Genomic DNA, 25,173 nt, shown 5'->3' on the forward strand with positions numbered 1-25,173 from the left:
ACACAGATGATTTCATACAATCCCAAAATAACCTCCCCTTTCCCCCCTACCCCTTTATGTCCCACTTTCAAGTTATACTTAATAAATCAGGTTCTAGAAACAGTTTTGCAGAATAAAGTCCCACCAGTTGACCTAATTGAGCGCGGAATCGCCAGTGCTTCACGGCAGCTACCGCGCTGGGCCAACTCGGAGGCTTGGCGAGCCACATGCTGGGAGGTAGGTAGAGCCGGAGCCCTTCGAGGCTGGGCGCCACGTTGCTTTTCCCTTTTTGAATAGGGAGACAACGCTTCTGGCTATTGTGTAAACCGGTCGAGAACTGCGTTCATTCGCACATCAGCTAAAGCGAGAGCAGAATTAAAGCGCCTTCTAATCCGACCCTTGGCAACATGTGCGTCACGGACCAATGTTGAGTTTTAATGCCTGGCTTCGTTCGCCTTGGGGAAGCTTACTTGAGAGAATGGCCGAGTACCTCGACAATCGCGACGAAGTGCACAGGATCAAAACCCCCACGCCAGCCCAGCAGTGGCCACCGCCCCCACCGAACCCCGCCAACCCTCCAGAGGACCCACCCATATTCCCCGATAACCAGTTGTTTTACGCAGGGCTACACAGCCTTTCCTCACTCTGTCCCCGCTCTCCCACCCACTCCGCATTCGACCCCAGGTTTGTAGTCCCCAGCCGAACAACAGACCGCCGTCTACCGCCCAGCTGCCAGCCCGAACCCGCACCGCAGCGAGGGAGCCAGCCCCCCGCGCTCCTTGCAGGCGGGCGGCCAGCCAGCCGCAACTGGGTGGTTGGTGATTGACAGGAGGCTGGAGCAATGAGCCGCAGGGGCGGGACTCTGCGTCACTTCCTGGCTTTTCGGGCAGACGGGGTATATAATTTCGGTGCTCACGCAGCGGCCTCGCTCCCACAGTATGGCCGGCGACATTAGCTAGCGCTCGCTCTACTCTCTCTAACGGGGAAACAGCGGACTACAAGAGACTGAGCTGTATCTGCCTCTATTTCCAACAGACTCACGTTCAACTTTCGCTCACACACACACACAAAAAAAGAAGCCGGGAAAATTTTATTAACCCTTTTTTAAAAAAGTTAATATAAAATTATAGCAAAAAAGGAACCTGAACTTTAGTAACACAGCTGGAACAATCCGCAGCGGCGGCGGCAGCGGCGGGAGAAGAGATTTAATTTAGTTGATTTTCTGTGGTTGTTGGTTGTTCGCTAGTCTCACGGTGATGGAAGCTGCACATTTTTTCGAAGGGACCGAGAAGCTGCTGGAGGTTTGGTTCTCCAGGCAGCAACCCGACGCAAACCAAGGATCTGGGGATCTTCGCACCATCCCAAGGTGGGTGCTTGGGGCTCTCGCCCACAGTGGGGTCTGGGGGCTGTCGCCGCCAGGGAGGCACCAGCCCCAGGCTGGGGGGCGGGGGGCTGGATTCCCGCAGCCTTCAGGTGAGGGCAGGTTCGCGGGCGGGGGTCGTTTGGGCGGCCGTGGAGGGCGGCCCCGGCGCTGGCGGGAGCGGCCAGGTCCACGCGCGGCCCGAGCCGGCTTCTCCCGCCACCGTTGCAGGGCCGGGCGCTGCCCGGGGGGAGGGGAGAAGGCCGGCGCCGCCGCGTGCTCAGGTAACGTCCCCCGCGCGGCGTGCGGGGCAGCGGGCGGCGCCGCTCGGGGTGGTTCGGCGGCCCTCGCCTCCCAACTTACCTCCCCCTCCGCGGGAGTTGGCGGTTCGGGGCCCCGGGTGAGGTGCCCGGGGGTGGGGGCTGCGCGGGCTCCCTCCCAGCAGGTGTGGCTCGGCGGGCTTAGTCAGGCGCTAATTCGGGCGTGTCTGCCTCGGGAATGGAGGTGGGAGGGAGCGGGACCGGAGTCCGACTCGTTCTCTCCGCGTGCTGCGGGAGGAGGGGGCCGGGCCGAGGGGCTGACGAGCAGGCCTCCCGCCCGCGGTCGGCGCTGGCAGCATGTGGCGCCCGGGCGGCGGGGATTGGGCGGGAGCAGCTGTGTCGCAGTGGCTGGGCCCCACCGCCGCCCTAACGTGCTCTGCACCAAAGCCTTTTCGGGGCGGCCCGGGGAGCCCACCGAGGCTTGCTCCCGACTCTCTTGACCTTGGGTTGTGTAACCTGTTACCGAGTCGGCGGGGTCCGGGCGAGGTGCGGGGTAGAGTGAGGCTTGCCTATATTCACGGGCTAGAGGCCCGTCCGAGCTCGGACATAATACCTTTAATGCCTAATCCAGCAAAGGAATCTGGGGCCCCAGCCTCCCACCCCGGGCAGTCACGCGAGAGAGCTGGGCGATCGCGCAGAAAAGGAGAGGTCTTGTAGTGGCCTTGATCCAATCGCAGACGAGGGCGCAGGCGACCCCTGGGGTGGCTGGGCCGGCTCCCCCCGGCTGGGCTCGCTAAGCACCCCTCGGCTTTCTAGGCTTCTCCGCGCACAAGTGCAGCTAGCTAGAGTGGCCGTGCGGCGGCGGCGGAGCCGGCGCGGCCGCTTCATTGAGAGGCGACGACCAATGAGCTCGTTGGCCCGACCGGGAGCCTGGCCCCGGGGTGTGGGCCAATGGGCGTTTCAGGAATGTTGGCTGCGCTCGCCGCCTTCTCTGACAAAAAGCAACTGGAGAAGGGAATCCAGGCGGACACGTGCTGCCGGGACTTTAAGGCGATGTATGTTGAAGGAATCTCCTGTAGAAGAGCATCGCGTTAGCTAAAGTGTGACCGGTTTCATTTTTCAAGCTTTGTGCGACACTTAAAAATGTCTTAATATAGCCCTTTACTCTAAGCACTTTATGTTTATAGGAAGCAGTTACTTACAAAATATGGGGAAGCTTAGTATTTCCTCCATTTCACAGATGGGAAAGCTCCCTGGTGTTGGTAATACGCCTTTGGTAAAACGATTGTGATGGGATTATCTAGAAAATGTTGTCAGGAAGAACTAATGAGTAAGAACAGTTTTATAAAATGAATAACAAAATTTTCTGCTCTGGCTCTTTAAATGGGTTGAAGCTTTATTTGTAAGCACACGTTCTTAATAAAGGGAAGGGAGTGTTTCTTCCCCGAGTTCTTGGGCAAAAATGCCAGAATTTAAGCTTGGGCTTTTTTGGTTAAGAGTTCCCTGAATCAAGGAGGAGAAAGGCTTATAAATGGGCAACTTGCTTTCTTTAAATGTTTGAGAACCGCTTTTGTACTTTAATCAGCTGAAATTGTTTTACTGCTTCAGTGTGGATCTTAAAATGATGGCAAAAGTTATACCTTCAAGGACAGGATGTTCAGTTTTGTTGAATTCGTGATTTAGTGCCATACGTTTTGTAGACACTTAAAATTTGTTAGGTCACTGTTAGAGTTTAGCACATTTCTGCTGTTGAAACATCTATTGGATTTAACAGAGATGTCCGTTGGTAACCTTCGAGGAACATTTTTCAGTGACCTCTCAGGCAGAGATCAACTGGTTAGGTTATTTATTCGGAGGTTTAAAAAAAAGTACCTGAAAAACAATACATGCTTGATACATCACCTAAAATCAATGGCCTGGCCAGAGAAAATCACTGGCTTCTGGTCTCCGAGGAGGTGAGGTGCAGGCCCTAGAGACCACAGAAGAGTTATCCGTCATCCAGAAGAGTAATGCATAATAAGATGGTTCGTGCATGACCTATGGCATGTCTAGATTTGAATTCAAATATCATCTAATAGCTAGCTGTTTGATATTTCCATGTCTCTAAAATGGAGAAAATAATGGTACCTACCTCATAGGGTAATTGTGAGGATTAAGTGGCTTAATACATATATAGTACTTAAAAACTGACTGACAAATAGTAACCATAAGTGTTAACATCTTTATATTTGATTCTTTACCCTTAAGGACAGAATCTTTTTTTCTTTTCTTTAAGCAAACCAGGCTGGAGGAGAAAGTATATCAGATACTTAACATTAAAGGGTGCTGTACCAAGTTGATGTATTTTTATTCAAGTAGAGGAGATGGTGAGTTTTGGATTGCTTAATGAAGTTAAACCTTAATTCTTCCATGGAATAATCAGTCTTTAGTAGCTTTGTTCTTGTTTTAATGATATAAAAGTTTGGAAGCCAGAAAATCCTTCCTTGTTGTTACCTCACATCTCCAACCTCAGTAATACTGCCGAAATGCAAATAGACAAAAGTCATAGTCAAAAGACATTAACTAACAGACTGGAATACAGTTAACAACTTAACTACACTGTTTATAAAACATAAAACTTAAGGTTATGGAAAGGGTTAAGATGTCCTAAGAGGGCATCACTATTGATTAAAAGATAACAAGGATATTATGGGAAAATTCCTAGAAAAATACTTTTCCACACTGATGCAAGAAGAAACAGAAAATCTTAATAGTCCTATAACCATTGCATGAATTGAATTAATCATTAATCATCCCATGAATATAAATCTAGGCCCAGATGGTTATACTGGAGTGTTCTAACATTCAAGGAAGAAATAATTCCAACCTTCTTCATACATTCTAATAGTTAACAGAAAGGGAATACACATCACAGTTCCTTTTGGGGTTTGTATAATTTTGATATCAGACCCCTGACAAGCTGTGAAGGAATCAGAATTTTCATGCACTGCAGATGGGAATGGAAAACAGTATATCCACTTTGGAAAATGGTTTGGCAGTTTCTTAATAAGTTAATACATCTGTCGTATGATCCAACCAGTCTAGTCCACTCATGTATCTGCCCAAGTGAACAGGAAATGTGTCCATACAAAGACTTTTACATGAATGTATTCATAACAGCTTTATTTTTCAATAGCCCCCAAACTGAAAACAGGTCTCTATTAACAAGCAAATAGATAAACAAATTATGATTATTCATACGATAGAATACTCCTCAGTAATAAAAAAAAGAGATGAACTGTTATTGATACATGCAACAAATAATTGTGCTGGAGAAAAAATAATAAGCCTCACAAGAAGTACTATACTGTAAGATTTCATGTCTGTAAAACCAGAAAATTCATAAGAATCTGACAGGCAGATCAGTGGTTGCCTGAGGATGGAGTTAAGGGGGAAGGGTAGATTATGGAGAGGCATGAGGGACCTTTTAGGGGTGATGCATGCGGTCAGTGTTTTGTGATAGTTTCCCAGGTATACGTGTATGTCAAGAATCTTGTGGATTTAATGTAAATGAAAAGATTCAAATGAATTTGAAGTTTAGAGTACTATATGTCCCCAAATTCTTTGTACAGTAACAATGATGAATATGAATTTGGAGAATTTGAAAAGCTGCTGAAATAGTTTTATAGAAAAGATTCTGCTATAATCAGGTATAAGGATCCAAAAAAATACTTAATTGGAAGCCGTGTGGGGTTTGAAGAATTTGTGACATGAAAATTATTCCACAGACATGAACCAAGAGAAAAAAAACCCATAGGGCCATTTTGAAGGAAATATTCCAGCAGAGCTGGAGAAAGTGGTAATCTGCCAAAATAAAACAATATGATATGAAAAATCTGACTAATAGTAAAACAGCATATCTTCTGAATACAGATATTTTGGGTTTTTTGAGCTTTTTATTGAAGCATAACACAAAAGTTAAGAGAATCATGGGCTTCTCTGGTGGTCCAGTGGGTAAGAGTCCGTGCTCCCAATGCAGAGGGCCCAAGTTCAGTCCCTGGTTGGGGAACTGCAGCAAAAATATCCCGCACGCCGAAACGAAGATGCCAGGTGCCGCAACTGAGACCCGGCACAGCCTAAATAAATAAATACTCATAAGTACATCTCTGATTTTCACAAATTTATCACATTCATGTAAACAGCGCTCAAATCTAAGGAATGTAACTAGCCAGAAATCCCCCTGTACCTCCTTCCAATTATAACCTATTCCCCTCTCCACCTAAGGGAACCACTATCCTGATTTCTGACACACCATAGATTAGTTTTCCCCATTTTATATGTAACATGGAGTATTTAGTATGCATTATGCCTCAGCATTATGTTTGAGGTTTTTTAGTTCATACTCAATGTTGTATTTTGTGTCCATATGCCACAGTTTATCAAATCTATTGTTAATACGGGTATTTGAGTGATTTCCAGTTTGCTAATACAAATATATGGCTGTGAACACTAGTGTAAGTGTCTTTTAGTGAGCAATATGTATGCTTTCCTGTTAAATATACACATACCTAGGAATGGAATTGCTAAGTCATAGGGTGTGCATGTAGTCAGCATAAGGATGCTGGTTGCTCCATATCTTCATCCAACACTTGTATTGTCTTTTTAATTTTAGTTATTATTGTGGGTATATAGTGGTCTATGTGTTTCCCTTCAGACTAATGGAGTTGAGCATCCTCTCATATCTTTTTTTTTTTTTTTTTTTTTTTTTTTTTTTTTTTTGTGGTACGCGGGCCTCTCACTGTTGTGGCCTCTCCCGTTGCGGAGCACAGGCTCCGGATGCGCAGGCCCAGCGGCCATGGCTCACGGGCCCAGCCGCTCCGCGGCATATGGGATCCTCCCAGACCGGGGCACGAACCCGTATCCCCTGCATCGGCAGGCGGACTCTCAACCACTGCGCCACCAGGGAGGCCCCTCTCATATCTTTATTCACCATTTGGCTATCTTTTGTGAAATGCTTGTTCAAGTCAGCCTGTTTTTCTTTTGGGATCATTTTTCAGTTTGCAGGAGTTCTTTATATATTATGGATGAGTTATCTGTCCAGTATGTGTATTACAAATATTTTATACCCTCTGGTTTCCTTTTTCATTTTATTAATGATAGCTTTAGAAACAAAAGTTCATAATTTTAATGTAGTCCCATTTATCAGTGTTTTCACCTTTAATGGTTAGTGGTTTTGTATCCTATTTAAGGTATCTTTGCTCATCCTGAGGTAACGAAGATGTTATTTTTTCCCTCTAAACTTTGTTTTACTTTTCATATTTAGATCTGCAATCCATCTGGAATTGATATTTTAATATGGTATGAGGGAATAGAAAGCACATGAAGCAAAGTTGGCCCATCTTTCCAAGCTTTAACTCCAAGTCAAGCTGGAACCCACTCTCTTTCTTTTTTGGGGGGGGGGGTGGCAGCACTGCGCAGCTTGTGGGATCTTACTTCCCCATCCAGGGATGGAACCCGTGCCATTGGCAGTGAGAGCGCGTAGTCCTAACCACTGGACCGCCAGGGAGTTAATTCCCTGGAACCCACTTTCTGTTAAATATTTCCCACTCTCCTGTAGGCCATTTAGTAGAATTGTAGCATTTACCTTCAGTGTAATCTGAACAAATGACATAATACTGAGAATCTTTTTTTTTTTTTTTTTTTTTTTTACTAATTTCTCAAGGGAGACAAAAGGGGCACATTATATAGATTTTGTTTTATTTTTTTCTGGTATGGCTTGGGTTAAATAATACTGGTTAACAATATGTTGGAGAAAAGCAGTAGTCCAGACATCCAAATGAATAAGGAACAGATGATGTCTTCTAAAACTGACTTATTTCACACAGTAATTAAAGTTGAAATATAAAAAGAGGGAGTAGTATATTAGGTTTAACCTGCAGTTTTCCCTACTGAATTTTTGAGATTTCAGATGATATTGAATAGAAATAGACCATTTATGTCTATTTCCATAATGTCTTAGAATTGCCGGACTAAAATCTTGGACCAAACAAAAGCCTTTTTATAAGAAATGGCAGCTATGGGGAGGAAGTATGTTAGAAAATAAGAAATTTTGGTGAGGAAAGATAGTTTAATCTGATCTTTCAGGACTCTAAAATTGGCTTTCCTTTTTGCTTTAGAATTCATCTCAGACCTGGGCTATATATTCTTAGTAATGAGGTAGGTTCACATGGGAAATTGTAGTGGATGGAGGTGAAGAGAATAAATATTTTACTAATTGTGGGAAGGTTAGAGGTGTTAATAGTTGTGGGAAGGTTAGATGAAAACTACCATCTATAATTTTAATATTGGAAAAGACATTTAGGACTAGTGGCATGTTCTGCTATTCATTCTTTCCTTCACTCAAATTTGTAAGCTAAAATAAAATCTTCAGTAAAGGACTGGGGGCAGTTGCAAAAATAGTAAATTACACCTCAGCATTAACTTTCCCAGAACTCATGCCTTACTTGACTAAATGACTGCACCATATTGCAATATCAATAATTTACATTTAAGGAATTTACAACCCATTGCCAAAAAACCTTTTAGCGTAAATGTTTCAGAGTGAAAAGCTTCTTACTGAATTAAGCTTCTTATTACACTCCTCACAGCAGTTTCAGAAAAGTTTGAACTGCTATCTTTAAACCACCTTTCTTTGAGAGGTACACATTGAAAGTAATAATCAAATGAATGTAGCAGTAATTATACTCATTTAGTTTTTAGGTAAAGTTTGAGGTGGAGAAATTAGTACTCTGATTATAATTAACAGTGCATTCTGGGTTGATTTCTTTGAACAAAAGATAAAAACTTATTTCTCTGGATAATCTGAATTAAATTCTGGTCAGCCTAGACTTTGCTAAAGAATAATCTCATGTTCTAGGATGGGTTTGACTCAGACTACCATTACTAGTACTACTACCTTGGATATGGTGTTGAGGCCTGAAAGTAATGTGATAAGGAGAGTCTCTGAAACAGGTAAGTCAAGCTATTAGCTAAGGTCACAGTTCAGGGAAGCTTCAAATAGTTCAGTTGGGTGGCTTTTTGGGTAAATTACTTGATAGCCCTGAAACCAGTGATTTTTGCTTAAAGGAAGAAATCCACTAGAGGAATCTAATCACATGGAGGCCTTTTAAGTAAATGCAGGTTTCCAGGCACCATCTGCAGAGTATCTGACCTACAGTATCTGAGGGTAGAATCTAAGTGATAAGAGTGAAACTCTGCTCTAAAGGGTTTCTTCCACCTGCTTGCAGCATTCTGTTCCCTCCATCATTTACTTTTACTTGATTTTTTAAAAAGTCTAACAAAGTGTACAATTAAGCAGTATTCAGTGTGTTTACATTGTTGTGCAACAGATCTGTAGAACTTTTCCATTTTGCAAAACAAACTACCCATTAAACACTAATTTCCCCTCCCTTCTTCCCCCAGCCCTTAGCAATCACCTTTCTTTATGATTTTGACTACTTTAGATGCTTCATATGAATGTATTGATTACCTCATTTAAGTGGAAACCTACAGTATTCATCCTTTTGTGACTGGCGTATTTCACTTAGCATAAAATTCTTAGATTCATCCATGTTGAAGCATGTGATAGGATTTCCTTTAAGACCACATAATCCATTTTATATATTATACCACATTGTCTTTATCCATTAATCCCTTGATGGACATTTGGGTTGCCTCCTTCTCTTGACAGTTGTGAGTAACAGTGAACATGGATGTGCAAGTGCTTCTTCCAGATCCTGTTTTGTATTATTTGTATATATACCCAGAAGTAGAATTGCTGGATCATGTGGTAAATTCTATTTTTAAATTTTTGAGGAATGTCCATACTGTTTTCCATAATGGCTGCACCATTTTACATTTTCACCAATAGTGCATAAGTGTTAAAATTTCTCCACATTCTTGCCAACACTTGTTATTTTATTTTTCCTTTTAAATAGCAGACATCCTGATGGGTGTGAGGTGGTATCAAGAATGTGATTGGCGTTTCTCTCATGAATAGTGATGTTGAGCATCTTTTTACATGCTTTTGGGCCATTTGTGTATCTTTGTTTTTGGAGAATTGTCTAAGTCTTTGCCTACTTTTAAATTGGGTTATTTGTTTTTGTTGTTGGAGTTCTTTATTTATTCTGGATATTAATCTCTTGTAAGGTGTATGATTTGCAAATATTTTTCCAATTCTGCCTTTTCACTCTGAGTGTTTTCCTATGATACATAAAAGTTAAGTTTTATGTAGTTCCATAGAAGGCTTTGCCAAATCCAATGCCCTAAAGTTTTTCCCTATGTTTTCTTATAGGTGTTTTGTGTCTTAATTTAGGTGTTTAACATTTTTAAAATATATATATATATATATTTATTTATTTATTTGGCTGTGCTGGGTCTTAGTTGCGGCACGGGGGATCTTCGTTGCTGTATGTCGGATCTTTAGTTGCAGCAACATGCAAACTCTTAGTTGTGGCATGTGGGATCTAGTTCCCTGACCTGGGATCGAACCCCCAGGCCCCCTGCATTGGGAGCGAGGAGTCTTAGCCACTGGACCACCAGGGAAGTCTGTTAATTTAGGTGTTTAAATCCATTTTGAGTTATATGGTGTAAAGTAAGTATCTAATTTCATTCTTTTGTGTGCAGATCCAGTTTTCTCAACACCATTTGCTCAAGAGACTCTTTTCCCAATTAGTCTTGCACTTTTGTTAAAGGTCATTTGACCTGAGGTGTTTACTTCTTAAATTTTTATATTAAAGAGTGTAGCCAGGGGAATTCCCTAGCGGTCCAGTAGTTGGGACTAGACGCTTTCACTGCGGTTGCCCAGTTCAGTCCCTGGTCGGGGAACTAAGATCCCACAAGCCGTGTGGTGTGGCCAAAAAAAAAAAAAAGTACTCAGTTAGCCATTACAAGTGTTATTGAATCAGATGACATAGAAGTCTCTTGTCATTTTAATTGCCTCTTTTCCCATGTTAACACCCCAGTTTGTCCTATTTTTATTAGACCACAGACTCTTTAAGAAAATTTATAATATAAAATATGGCATGCCATTAATGTTTTACTTTTCTGGCATAGTGACTAAGATCATTCAATCCATGTACTGTCATTTGTAAAGAGCATACTATTTGGGATATTTATCATGATCTGGGTGTGGCTAGGATCCAAAAAAAGCTTTATTTACAAAAGGAGGCTTATTTTCCCCTCAGAAATGTGATATTAATAATTTGCTGAAATTCTCAGCTGTTTGGTTTTCTCCTTCCTCTTTGTGTTCATGTATGGCATTGTATTAACTTCTTCAATTCTGTATCTCTGTTGCATCTTTCCTGCCCTTTGATATATTATTTTTTTGAGCCAACAGTTCTCCTAAGATTGTATTTTTATAATCACTTGGTTGATAGACTGTTCAACTGTGTTTGGCTTAGGGTGTTTTAAAGCAATTCCTTTCATACTGTGACTTTGAAAAATCCTACTTGAAGGTTTCTATTAGGTGAGGAAGAGTTTGGTTGTAGAATTTATTAACAGTGATGAATGAGTGCAAGAGCATTCTTGTTCCATCAAGATGGAATAAGCACACTCTATTCTCACTAAATGCAACTTAAAAACCTGGACAGAATGCATGGAGCAGCTATCTGAGAACTCTGAAAAGTAAATGTTAGGTGAATTGGAGAAGGAAGCCAAAACTCAAAATATCACTGAAATAGCCGTGAGTTTGTTTCTTTTTTTCTCTGGTATCTCCTGGGGTGGTCTCAAAAGCTGCCAGAAACCTGGAACTGCACACAAACTGAGCTGAGAGAGGACTTTTTCTGGAATGCAAAGAAGGAAGGGAAGGGGGCCCCTTTGGGTTAGAGAGAGTGGGGAAAATCCCTTTTTTATTTTCGTATTGCTTTGTTTTTTTTCTATTCTTTCCTGCCACAGCTCAGGCAGTCCTGTAGCAGACTGCTGCAGAGTGGGGAAACTAAAGCCTTGGCTTTCTAGCCAGAGGACCAAGAAGCAGGCCATCTTCACTACCACCCCAGCACACACACACACCCCGCAACACCCCCACCCCCCACCCCTTGAGCCAGAAGTTGCTGTGGAGATTATGGAGAGAAAGAGGTGAAGAAGGTGATCCCTTAATGATTTATATGAACACTCCTTAGCTGCTCATGTGTGGATCTGACCCTAAACAGTGTATCAAAGGCTTTGAAAACTGACAGATTGGCCACTGGGTGGCACATATGCAGGCCAGCTCAGAATTCCATAGCAATGGCTTTAATAACTCTGAAGTCGTAACATAACCCATAGAAGTTGGATAAGAACAAGACTGAACTTAACCATTTCAACTGTCTGCTAGCACTTTTTTGGCTGCGTTGGGTCCTCGTTGTGGTGCACGGGCTTCTCATTGGTGGCTTCTCTTGTTACAGAGCACGGACTAGGCGCACGGGCTTCAGTGGTTGTGGCTCGCGGGCTCTAGAGCGTAGGCTCAGTAGTTGTGGTTCATGGGCTTAGTTGCTTCATGGCATGCAGGATCTTCCCAGACCAGGGATCAAACCCATGTCCCCTGCATTGGCAGGTGGATTCTTAACCACTGCACCACCAGGGAAGTCCCCTAACACAGTTCTTTAAAATCTGCATGCTCCATAGGATTTAAAGGAGATGTAAAATCATATAGTGTGATGTCCAGGATGCGATCATAAATTGACATACAAATAAATGACCAGGAAATTCTTTCAAAGGAAGACAATCAATAGACTCCAGCCTCTAGGTGATGCAGATCAAAATTTAAAAGCATCTATCATAACCATTCTATAAGAAGTAAGGAGAACACTTAGAAGTCTTAGCAGAGAAATAGAAGATGGAACTAAAAAATAACTACTGGAATAAAAAGTTTACTGAATGGGCTTTTTTTAGTAGAATGGAGATGACAGAAGAGTGAGTGAACTTGAAAACAGATCAGTAGGAATTGCCCAGTGTGAACAACAGAGAAAACATTGAGACTGAAAATGAACAGATCCTGGTGGGACAAACCAAAAGTTTTAACATTTTGTGTCAGATTCACAGAAAGAGGAGTGTGATGCAGAAAAAATAATTGAGCAAATAGTCCACGTCTAGGTTCATTATAATGAATGGGTTCTATAACAGCTAAGATACTGGACAGTGAAATGACTAAGCTTCATTTATGCAGGTTAAGATAGCATTTCAAGTGGAAGATATATCTGTAGCTCATTAACAGAATAATTCTGCTAAATGAATCTTTTATTTTTTCTTTTTAAGAACTCACCCTCTAAATACCTGAATTATTATGGTGACAAATTTAAAAAACTGAATGGGATCATGTAGCAGTTTAGATTTTTTAAATTTAAGGCTCTTGGATTTTTTAGCAAGTTTGTAAGATCTAATCAAAATTATTGCCAGATGCAACAAATATTTTAGGGCCTGCTGTGAACTGGCCTAGGCACTGAGGATGGAAACAGTAAAACATTCAATCCCTAACTACGTGGAATGGTTCTGGTGGGATTAACATGAATACCAAAATAGCCATACAACTAAGGCACTTGGGTAAGCCTTCTGAGTTTTAAAACATTTTAATGGCAGATTTGATCTGGTGGGGGTAGTGGGGTGGCTTGAGCTGGAGGAAGGGAGGTGGGGACAGAGGTTCTAGGTAGAGTGAAATCCATTCAGCAGTATCCAGAACAGTCAAAGTTTGCACCTGTTGTTTCAGCATAATTATAAGGTTCTTGTTCACTCTCAGGTGGCTTGATTTGGGTGAATTAGTTATCTATATATCTGTCAATGTACACTTTATTTGCTTTAATTATTCTTCTCATTGTGTCTTTTGTGTGTGTGTGTGTGGCTGCCTTGGGTCTTTGTTGCTGCCCGCGGGCTTTCTGTAATTGCAGTGAGCCGCGGGTTTACTCTTCATTGCAGTGTGCGGGCTTCTTATTGTGGTGGCTTCTCTTGCTGCAGAGCACAGGCTCTAGGCACAAGGGCTTCAGTAGTTGTGGCGCACAGGCTTAGTTGCTCTGCGGCATGTGGGATCTTACCGGACCAGGGCTCAAACCTGTGTCCCCTGCATTGGCAGGCAGATTCTTAACCACTGTGCCACCAGGGAAGTCCCTCATTGTGTCTTTATCATATAATGTGTCAGATGAGAAGGGGGGGATCCCTGGAGATCTGAAGATTAGATAATAGTTTACTCTTTGGACAGAGTAAAACAGGATCTTTCTGAAGTAAGGGAAGCAGGTACAGTTGAGGGGTAAAATCACTAAACTGAAAACAGAATAAAAAGTTTATACTGAGTGAGATCCCTAGCCCTTTATCAGCTGTTTTACCTACCAGAAATCTTAATATGTTCCAGGCAAGAGAACCGAATATTTGGGTAATCTGACCTACCCAGGAAAGAACAACAGCAAAAAAACACGGAGTTCCCCAGTGAAACAGCCTAGATAGAGAGAGGTCCACTAAACAAGCATAGAACTTCTGACTAGCTAAGTCTTAGCACCCTATTCTTGGCCAAGAACCACTTAAAAGAAACGTTGAAAGAGGAGACATTTGGGGGAACATCTGAGGATAAATTTGGATAAGTGTGTAGAAAACAGAAGCAAATGAAAAAGCAAGACAGCTTCTAAGTCCAGAAAAAAAAAGCTATACAAGAGAGGAAAAGTTCTTGTTATACTATATCTAGCTCAGCCACAGAACACGTTTAAGTCTTAACATCCTATAGTTAACACTGCTGTATGATATGTGAAGAAAATGTTAAGAGAATAAACCCTGAGTTCTCAACACACCGAAAAATTTTTTTTCTTTTAATGCCTTTTTTAAAAAATTGTATTTATGTGAGGTAATGAAAGCTAACTAAACTTATTGCAGTAGTCATTTTGCAGTATACATAAGTGAAATCACTATGATGATGGGCACCTGAAACTGTATGTCAACTATATCTGAATAAAACTGGGGGAGGGGGCCTCCCTGGTGGCGCAGTGGTTGGGAGTCCGCCTGCCGATGCAGGGGATACGGGTTCGTGCCCCGGTCTGGGAGGATCCCATATGCCGCGGAGCGGCTGGGCCCATGAGCCGTGGCCGCTGGGCCTGCGCGTCCGGAGCCTGTGCTCCGCAGCGGGAGAGGCCACAACAGTGAGAGGTCCGCATACCGCAAAAAAAAAAACAAAACTGGGGGAGGGTAGTTAACTTTAATCACCCCTTTTCAGTTCTATTCACTATTTATGTTATGTCCCGTGGATAGAAGAGAATATTTGCAGGAGTGCTTAATTCTAGTGGGAAGTCAGTAGGTAATGACATTAGCCAATAGCATTATTGGAAGATCTGAATTAGATCTCTAAAGAGATCCCTGTGCTCCAGAATTTTACTTAATGCTTCTAATGTTTATAGTGGGTATTTTTATTATTTACGTTCATATTCAGTATTTGAATTCTTATTATCTAGTAGGTAAATTTTGTATGCATTATGTAATTTATTCTTATCAGTCATGTGAGGTAGGTTTTATTAAACCAAGCCCAGGGGTAATTGTAAGAAATGTCACAAAGCAGAAAAGCAATAGCTTCAATAAGAGCCTCATGTTTTCCTTTATTTCTGGTTATTCCTTTTTGCATGAAGGCATATTCTTTGTAGAATTGAAATACTGTGGGTTCTGGAATGTTTGCACATTTAGTGACCTTGAATCTTAGAAATATGAAACTGAAAGCTACTACTTCAGTACCTAAGACAATCTATAAATTTTTATTAACTCAGAACTGGGTCTTAATTGCAACTGTCTTTCCTTCCCTGAACAACAGATTGAACCATTTTTAAAATTTGAAACAAACTGCAAAAACATGGCCAAGTCTAATATGTATTTTCTTTAGATAAACAATCATTAGCACCTTTTAAAAAGAGTAATTGTTAGCTCTTTTTAAAAGCTGCTTTGTAAAAAAAAAAGTTGCTTGATAAAGTTATGGGCAAATAGGCTTTATAATTAATCATTAGCGAGGCTAAATCATTTAAGTTTTCAGATGGGTCTGAGTAGTGTTCAATTTAATCTACCAGTGGGAGGAATTACTACTGCCTTGTGACTGGTCATCCAATAGCCCATTGGGCCAATAACATTTTCTTTTAGAAAAATGATGAAACAGGCACAAAATTCTAGCAGGATTGATTGGTATTATGTTTGCCTTTAATACAAAAGAATAAGCATACCTATTTCTGTGCTGGCTGTGCTGTTGAGGATTTCTCTCACAAGGTCTTAACTGGAAAAGAAAATTTTAATGTGCCATTTTCTTGGGTATACAAGAGTGAGTTGCCAAATATTAAGAGGCTTAAAACATATTTCTAGCCTTTAATCTGGCCATTTTAAGCTGTCCTGTGGGAATATTTTATGTTAACTTTCTCTTTATAGTGGTCACACTGAAGAGGAAGCACTACCTTAGGTCTCAGTTGGATAGATTAAGACTAGCCCATGACTTCCTTTTTGCTGTCTACTGCCTTACTGCCTTTCAACTTTGTTGAAATGGGCATTTTGTCATCACATTAGATAGAGTGTAACAGTATTCCCAAGATCTTACGGGTATGCTTGTACTATTGAATTGTCAGCCAAAGGCATTTTTGGGTTTTTTTGACAATGCTTCTAGACCTTTAAACAGCACTGGGCATTGTGATTAGTTGCCAGTTTGATAGAAGAAAATAGTAGCAAAACTGTGTGAGAGTACCAGCTTACTTTTGCTGTCAAACTTTTAAATCTCTTTGCCAATCTAATTGGTGAAGGAAATGTTGCTTTTTAAATTGTAATTCATATAGTAAGGTTAAAAATCAGAATTCGAGGGACTTCCCTGGCAGTCCAGTGGTTAAGAATCTGCACTTCCAGTGCAGGGGGCGCAGGTTTGATCCCTGGTCGGAGAACTAAGATCCCATGTGCTGTGCGGTGCACCGCCCCACCCCACCCCCCAAAAAAATCAGAATTTGATAGGGGAAAAAAGTATGTCATTTTAACTTGTATTTCTTTAATCACTTAGTGAAAGGTAATGTTTTCCCTTGGTTTATTGGCCTTTGGTATTTCCTCTGTACATGGCCTATTTACATTATTTTGTCCATTTGTCCCTCCCCCCCATTTGTCTTTTTCTTAATAAATTGCAAATATGTAGTATAATTTTCTGGGTTTTGGTTTGCTTTTTTGTTTTTTACACACTATAGCAAAATGTATCCATCTTTTTTTTTTTTTTTTTGCGGTACGCGGGCTTCTCACTGTTGTGGCCTCTCCCGTTGCGGAGCACAGGCTCCGGACGCGCAGGCTCAGCGGCCATGGCTCACGGGCCCAGCCACTCCACGGCATGTGGGATCTTCCCAGACCGGGGCACGAACCCATGTCCCCTGCATCGGCAGGCGGACTCTCAACCACTGCGCCAGCAGGGAAGCCCCTGTATCCATCTTATTTGGTGGGTATGTCAATATATATTTTTAATTTTTTTATTATTATTAAATTTTTTTCTGCGGTACACGGGCCTCTGTTGTGGCCTCTCCCGTCGCGGAGCACAGGCTCCGGATGCACAGGCTCAGCGGCCATGACTCACTGGCCCAGCCGCTCCATGGCATGTGGGATCTTCCCGGACCGGGGCACGAACCCGTGTCCCCTGCATCGGCTGGCGGACTCTCAACCACTGCGCCACCAGGGAAGCCCCAATATAAATTATTTTGAAACAAAACTAAATGTTGGTATTCATAAGAGAAGCTGGAACAAGAATGTGACAACAAATATAAAATGTGATCTTAAATCATTGGAAACCTTTGAGACCTTTGTAATTTTTATGAGAGTACTGTTATGAATTAATCATCCTCTTTTTGGTTAAATAATAGATCCGAGTGGGACATACTTTTGAAGGATGTGCAATGTTCAATCATAAGTGTGACAAAAACTGACAAGCAGGAAGCTTATGTACTCAGGTAAGTCCTGTAAAGCAAGTGTTGGTTAACCAATTTCAGTCTGAATCATACTTTACATGGAATAGCAAATCATTTTTCTGGATCTTAGTTCTATAATTGTTTTCATCTTATTTTTTAAAATATGGTGTAAAATAAAATGTTTACTTCCAATGTCCCTAGGCAGTAGGTTTTTAAAGTCTTACCTAATAGCTCTTCAAGATGGTTGCCATCTTTACTACCTCCTTGAGGTTAGCAGGAAATGTCTGTGAAGGAGGGGAGGGTAGACTGGCACTGTTCCCTTGACCACAGTCCCTGATACAGGTCTTCCTTTTTAGTATATGCCTCTCTCTCAGAACTTCAGGCAAAGTGAAAATTAGCTTCATCATACAAATAGGATTGCTGTATGTAAGAGAAGAAAGCCGTGCAACCTTTTTATAGGTACAAAGATACTATATTGAATTCTTATAATAATATTATAATGGGCCTTGGGGCTATTGTATTGAACATGGTGCCTGCTTTTTACAAAGCTTGTGCTTGGCATATACAGATGTTTATCAAATGATTATTATGTGCCAGATCCTAGGGATATAATGGTGAGTAAAAACAAACATTCCTTTCCTCATAGAGCTTATTATCTAATGAAAAGTAATGAGATAGTTACAGAAATACACAAGAGTGAGCAGGTCAAGATGAGGTAAAGTATGAATTTAGTGTCCTAGGTTAGGTTAGGTTAGGTTAGGTGAGGAGGAAAGTTGACTACTAAAAGAGAGTTTGTGTAAGAGAGTTAATATGCTTTATACCTAATTTAAGTTCTGTTTCTGTGGGGTCCTAGAACCCTACACTGATTTTTATATAATAAAAGAGGAAGAATACTACAGTACATTATTTGCCTCCTTGAGATCTTAACATTTAAAATTATTAGCCAAAAATTTACATTGTAAATGACAGTGCAACAGTAGATTAAGCATCTCAGTAGTACATAAACATTGTTATAATATTGTGACTTTTTTTTAAACTGCAGTGAGAGTAGCATGTTTGTCTCCAAGAGACGTTTCATTTTGAAGACATGTGGTACCACCCTCTTGCTGAAAGCACTGGTTCCCCTGTTGAAACTTGCTAGGGATTACAGTGGGTTTGACTCAATTCAAGTAAGTAATCAAAAAATATTTATCCTTTTGTGGGGTGGGGCATAAATATTAGGGTCCGGTGATGTGCCTGGTAAATAAATTTGTATACTTGTTCAGTTTTAATGGGTAAAGACGTTCACAACATGGGGAGAAAGAGTGCCTGTTGCTCATTAATAGCAAAAAATATGGAGGAACCAGAGAATGAGTTGGGATAAAACTCAAATGGGAGAAAAGAAAACCAGACACTTTCAGTAGTTAATTCCTTAATATTATTACTATGAATGGTAGAGAAACTAAGAAAAAGAAAAGCAAGAAAAATCATCCAGTCTTTATAATAAAGAATTGATTATGTTAAAGAGCAATAGTCAGTTAATTCTTGAATGCTATCAGAATTTATACTTAGGGTATAATTGTTCTGATAAGCAAATGTTGAATTTTAATAATTTACTTAACTATGGCAAAGGATAGCTGTCATTAGGACCTAAAACAGTTTTTGTTAATTATTGACCCTTTTAAGAAGATCTAAATTTAGCAATATGTTCTTAATTTTTGGATCACTGGCTCTTTTGAAACTAAACATACACATGTTCTGCCACGAAATTTTTGCTTACATGCCTGTTATAAAGCTCAGATTAGGGACTCCCTGGTGGCGCAGTGGTTAAGAATCCACTTGCCAATGCAGGGGACACAGGTTCGAGCCCTGGTCCAGGAGGATCCCACACGCCATGGAGCAGCTAAGCCCGTGCGCCACAACTACTGAGCCTGCGCTCTAGAGCCCATGCTCCGCAACAAGAGAAGCCACCGCGATGAGAAGCCTGCGCACCGCAATGAAGAGTAGCCCCTGCTTGCCACAACTAGAGAAAGCCCACGCACAGCAACGAAGACCCAACACAGCCAAAAAACTAAATAAAACAAATTGATTTTTTTTTTTTTTTTTTTGCGGTACGCGGGCCTCTCACTCTTGTGGCCTCTCCTGTTGCAGAGCACAGGCTCTGGGCGCGCAGGCTCAGCGGCCATGGCTCACGGGCCCAGCCACTCCACGGCATGTGGGATCTTCCCAGACCGGGGCACGAACCCGTGTCCCCTGCATCGGCAGGTGGACTCTCAACCACTGCGCCACCAGGGAAGCCCAAAATAAATTAATTAAAAAAAAAAAATGAAAACTCCTGCTCTAGGGAATTCCCTTGCCGTCAAGTGGTTAGGACTCCATGCTCGCACTGCCAAGGTTCCAGGTTCAATTCCCTGGTTGGGGAACTAAGATCCCAGATGCCACGTGATATGGCACAGAAAAAAAACAAAGAAAAAGAAACTTCTGCTCTAGAAATAAATATTGTACCTTGTCTCTACAGTTGTGATGACCCATCATTAGTAGTTGGGCATTTTTTAGTTTCTAGAAATTCAGTGAAACAATCTACATGGTTAATGTTCTATTTAGACTCTATTCACAGCTGAAAAACAAAGTTGCTCTGTATAACACTAACCCATGGGTATTGGTCTGAAACCTTGCTCTTTGACACAGTGGCCTTTGCTTTTGTTTGTCGGCCAGCAAAGTACTACACATCTATTAAGTATATTAAAGGAAAAACACTATATTAGGTGTCATTGGGGAAAATATTTGTGGAGATAGTTTTGATTTTGATATGTATATGTAGAAAATAGTTGATTGGTTTAGGAAAGGTGATAGAGTTCAGTGTATGAAGTTATCTCTCTGTCTTTTTATAGAGCTTCTTTTATTCTCGTAAGAATTTCATGAAGCCTTCTCACCAAGGGTACCCACACCGGAATTTCCAGGAAGAAATAGAGTTTCTTAATGCAATTTTCCCAAGTAAGTTTAAATAGAATTGAATCCTGCTTTCTTAAAGTTAGAAGATATATTCTCTCAAATATGTGTGTGTGTGTGTGTGCGTGCGCGCCTATGTATCAAATGCAGCACATTATATAGTTAAGATAACTGTATCATTGTAGCTGATTACAATTTTTGGGGTATGTTGTGTAAGTGTTGTTGAAATGATGGGGGAAGAATCAAGGAATTGATCACCTGCCAGAGGGAGAGCTCATCTTTATCTAGGCAGTTGCTCTCATTTATATCTAACTTAGTGGTTATGAAGGCTGTAATCCCTTCATCCAGAAAAATGCCCAGTCACCTCATAAACCCATGCTAAGACACTGGTCCATGTTAAGAAACTGAGCATTCTATATAGGAATTGACCTAGCTTAAAAATGGTCAACTTAGTGAGAGCATAGTGTCACTTCAACTAAATTGGCAAGATTTTTTCCATCCATTTGCTAAGCTTTTATTTATAGACCTTCCTTTTTGAGCTTCAAGGACAGGGAAGTAAAGTTTATCTAATCTAACACCCTCATATCCTAAAGGAGGCTGAAAACCTAGATGATTTTAGTAACATGGCACAAAGTTGTTCACAGGAATGATTTAAAAAGAAAATCAGATTTCTATCCTACTGTTCTTATCTCATCTACTAATATGAAATTGTACTAGTTATATAAATAAGAGTGCTGAGTATAATTTAGTTTAAATATCTACCAACTATTAATTTACTGTGTTTAATGAGGCTTTGAAACACTATGGACAGGAGGACGTATTACATAAAATAACTTTTTACTTGCGAGAGTAGATAAATGGGTGGCCAAATTCCATTTCCTAATGGAGTTTTAGGGGAGAGTAAACCATAGTTTTCTCAGCACCATTTAGACTGACTCACTAGCTGAAGTGCATCTCTAAATGACAGCCAGTAAAGTTTTTTCTCAAAAAAAAGGGGGATCCTGCTTACTTGCTATCGAATGGATCTGTTAAATTTATTTTACGTTCTCCTTCAACAGATGGAGCAGCATATTGTATGGGACGCATGAATTCTGATTGTTGGTATGTTGGACCCAATTTGATGGAAGTTTTGTTCTACATAAGATTTACTTTGAACTTGGAGTTGTCATTTTTAGAAACTATTTTGTACTTTTATATAGGTACTTGTATACTTTGGATTTCCCAGAGAGTCGGGTAATCAATCAGCCAGATCAAACCCTGGAAATTCTGATGAGTGAGCTTGACCCAGCAGTTATGGACCAGTTCTACATGAAAGATGGTGTTACTGCAAAGGATGTCACTCGTGTAAGCATTTTCAATAATAATTCTGTATTCTGCTTGGTGACTAAATATTTTAACTCATTCTCCATTTATTTTTCAGATTTGTTTTTAATTCAGTCTTTGGGCTTTTTTCTAGGAGAGTGGAATTCGTGACCTGATACCAGGTTCTGTCATTGATGCCACACTGTTCAATCCTTGTGGGTATTCAATGAATGGAATGAAATCGGATGTAAGTAAGAATATCTTGCTTAATAATTGAAATATTTTGAAATAATTTGAAATATTTGAAATAATTGAAATATTTAAAGCCCTTTCCATTATTAATACAAAACTATTTCTCGAAGGGAACTTATTGGACTATTCACATCACTCCAGAACCAGAATTTTCTTATGTTAGCTTTGAAACAAACTTAAGTCAGACCTCCTATGATGACCTGATCAGGAAAGTTGTGGAAGTCTTCAAGCCAGGAAAATTTGTGACCACCCTGTTTGTAAATCAGGTAATGTATTTTATTATCGACAACAAAATCTTACAGAAAATAAAGATAGTGAGGCATGTCATAAAATGTATTCTGAGATGGCACGTAATCAGTCATATATTCAGAGGTACTACTAATTGAGGTGTTTGGTAGATGAGAAGCTTTATGTGTTTCATTAGACTTCTGTTGGTCCTTGTTTTTATATCTAACCCAGTTCATGGGCTCCTCCTGTCCTATTTTCCCTGTTGATAGACCTTGGGGTGGGGGGTGCCGGGGGACATAAGGTACCCCACTTCCTCCCACCCCTAAGAAGTCAGCTAAAATATTTCAGTGCCACAGTTTGACTAAAATAGTAGTCTTAAATATTTATTGCATGACTGATTTGTTTGAAAATATTTCTGCAGATTGGAAGCACTCATGGTTAATTTAATTTTTTCCCCAGAGTTCTAAATGTCGCACAGTGCTTTCTTCACCCCAGAAGATTGAAGGTTTTAAACGTCTTGATTGCCAGAGCGCTATGTTCAATGATTACAATTTTGTTTTTACCAGTTTTGCTAAGAAGCAGCAACAACAGCAGAGTTGATTAAGAAAAATGAAGAAAAAACGCAAAAAGAGAACACACATAGAAGAAGGTGGTGGCTGCTTTTTAGATATTGATACCAAGGGCCATGCTTTCCATAACCACCACCTTGTAGTTGCAGAAAGCCCTAGATGTAATGATAGTGTAATCATTTTGAATTGTATGCATTATTATATCAAGGAGTTAGATATCTTGCATGAATGCTCTCTTCTGTGTTTAGGTATCCTATGCCACTCTTGCTGTGAAATTGAAGTGCATGTAGAAAAAACCTTTTACTGTATGAAACTTTACAACACTTGTGAAAACAACTCAATTCGGTTTATGCACAGTGTAATATTTCTCCAGGTATCATCCAAAATTCCCCACAGACAAGGCTTTCGTCCTCATTAGGTGTTGGCCTCAGCCTAGCCATCTGGGACTGTTCTATTAAATTGCTACCAGGATTTTGCATCCAGTTACCTCCACTTTCTAGAACATATTCTCTACTAATGTTATTGAAACCAATTTCTACTTCATACAGATGTTTTTGCAGCACCAATCAAAGTTCTTCTTCCACGAGTCGAGTCCTCTACGAAAATGACTGCAGTTATCCATTTTGTGTATTACTATCTCACTGCTTCCTAAACTAATGTGACTTTGATTCATTCCTCACCATGGTGTCTCCCTCCCAACCACACCCCCTCCATAAAGCAATACACTGTTACACTGTGGGTTTACACTAACCTTATTACCCAAGAGGGGGAACGGGGGTGGGGGTGGACCCTGGGCTTAATTTTCTTTTAAGGTTAAGGGAGTTTGGCATTTTTCGTTACCATGAGCTCTTTTGGAATAAGCTGGTGTTGATTAGCGAAGAAGGTGTAGATTGACACTAGGGAATATTGGCAGAACTGTATGGAAACTGTATGCCATTCTGTGCCCCCCATTAAATGAGATTAGCTTCTCATGGGTACCATGTCTTTATTAACTTGCTAAGTAGTAGTATAAAAAAATAATCACTAAGTTTGTTAGCAAGGAGATTTAAGATAAAGGTTGTGTTGGATTCAACAAGTTAAGTCAGCTCAGATGATTCACCTCAACTTTTACTTTCATAGCCATTTCCACTAATTTCTATTAATGATATGCCATAAACTTTCGTTCAAAGCAGAATCGATGTCTTTGCCATCTTTGTGACTTAAAAAGTTCTGTGACTTTGTGATGCATGTGATAGTGTTCTGACGGTTCCTCTCACTGGTATTTTCTTTCTCCATATGGAGTAACATCAAGTGATGAACAAGAACTGTTCAGGTTATTCAGACATACTACATAGTGAAGCAGAGTGCTATCCATAAAACATAACATACAAAATTCCAAAATGGTCAATGGGAAATGACTAGAAATACAGGCTTAAAAGAGTTGGCATCTTTTCGCTGTATTTGCTAATACGGACATTTATTTAAGCAGCTGAGAAAACAGCAAAGTTGACTCAATTTTGTATTTTTTCTTGTCCTCAAACAATTTTTGATTCTTTCTGGATTGATGCAGTGATGTTTTTGTTCCTTCCGTATTTATAAATGAAACACTTTTTTTTAGTGTTTCTAAACATAAATTCTACTTGGTTTGAAATCAAGTGGTTGGAACACTTGACTTTTAAACATGTTGATTCAGAGCTTCATTGAAGAAGCTTTCAATCAATGGATCAGTCCAATTCTGTAATTAGTGCACAGTACCTAATGTTTTGGTGCTATTATGAGGACCAATGCTCAAAGTGGATTTTGTTCTTGAACAGTGTCCCAGTAGATTTGATGAACATTTATTGGCTTGAGGTCTGATCCCTGCCCCAGCCCAATAGATTTAAGATTTCTATTTAATGTTGAGAAACTCCACAAATTTGTATGGAACAAAGCCTAGAAAAATAAAAACTATAGATTGAATAGTAATCTAAATTAATCCTAGTGTGTATGATAGAGGAGGGAAAATTTCGGTGCCATAATTTCTCTCTTCATGGTGTTGAACTTAAATCAGTTGAAATGTATTTCTGTACCACAATTTAAGCTTCAATAAAGGTTTGCCTAATTCATTGTCTAGTGACATTCAGAAAGTTTTCTGTTGATGTATTTTTAAATTGTATACATGACCAAATACTAGACATCTAAAGTTTTTATAATTAATTGAGTAAATCAATATTTAATGATCATTTTTTAAGATTTATGGGAGTTGTCATAAAGATAAGATCTCTAAGCTTCTGGGAGAACAGATTTAAACATTTTTTTGTTAGTGGCTTCATACCTGAAGCTCAAAGGAAATCATCCGGGCTATATACCAGGATATCAAAGAATAGAAAGGGTGTAAGTAGTAAGAATAAGAATGCTAGAGTTTGGAGCTAGAAAAGTGAAAAGTTTGAAGGTGGAATAGTCTAACATTTATT

General features: G+C 40.5%; 1 protein-coding gene across 1 annotated transcript; it reads left to right on the forward strand.

The window, feature by feature from the left end:
- Nucleotides 1-919: 919 nt before the first annotated feature.
- On the forward strand, nucleotides 920-24,830 carry AMD1 (adenosylmethionine decarboxylase 1). Its single transcript, XM_081251253.1, has 9 exons — nucleotides 920-1,345; nucleotides 17,418-17,504; nucleotides 18,505-18,631; nucleotides 20,333-20,435; nucleotides 21,449-21,491; nucleotides 21,590-21,734; nucleotides 21,847-21,939; nucleotides 22,055-22,210; nucleotides 22,632-24,830. Exons 1-9 carry the CDS (start codon nucleotides 1,236-1,238, stop codon nucleotides 22,770-22,772), a joined length of 1,005 nt encoding a protein of 334 aa, XP_081107379.1. The 5' UTR covers nucleotides 920-1,235; the 3' UTR covers nucleotides 22,773-24,830.
- Nucleotides 24,831-25,173: the final 343 nt, after the last annotated feature.

This window comes from Mesoplodon bidens (assembly GCF_964165515.1).
Source record: "Mesoplodon bidens genome assembly, chromosome: 12".
In the NCBI taxonomy this organism is placed as follows: Eukaryota; Metazoa; Chordata; class Mammalia; order Artiodactyla; family Ziphiidae; genus Mesoplodon; species Mesoplodon bidens.

What these genes read in the sequence shown, in the direction of transcription:
- AMD1 (XM_081251253.1), top strand. Translation starts at nt 1,236, where the DNA reads ATGGAAGCTGCACATTTTTTCGAAGGGACCGAGAAGCTGCTGGAGGTT. An exon ending in CAGGAAGCTTATGTACTCAG is followed by an intron (nt 17,505 to 18,504) that starts GTAAGTCCTGTA and finishes TTTAAACTGCAG; the next exon opens with TGAGAGTAGCATGTTTGTCT. An exon ending in GTGGGTTTGACTCAATTCAA is followed by an intron (nt 18,632 to 20,332) that starts GTAAGTAATCAA and finishes GTCTTTTTATAG; the next exon opens with AGCTTCTTTTATTCTCGTAA.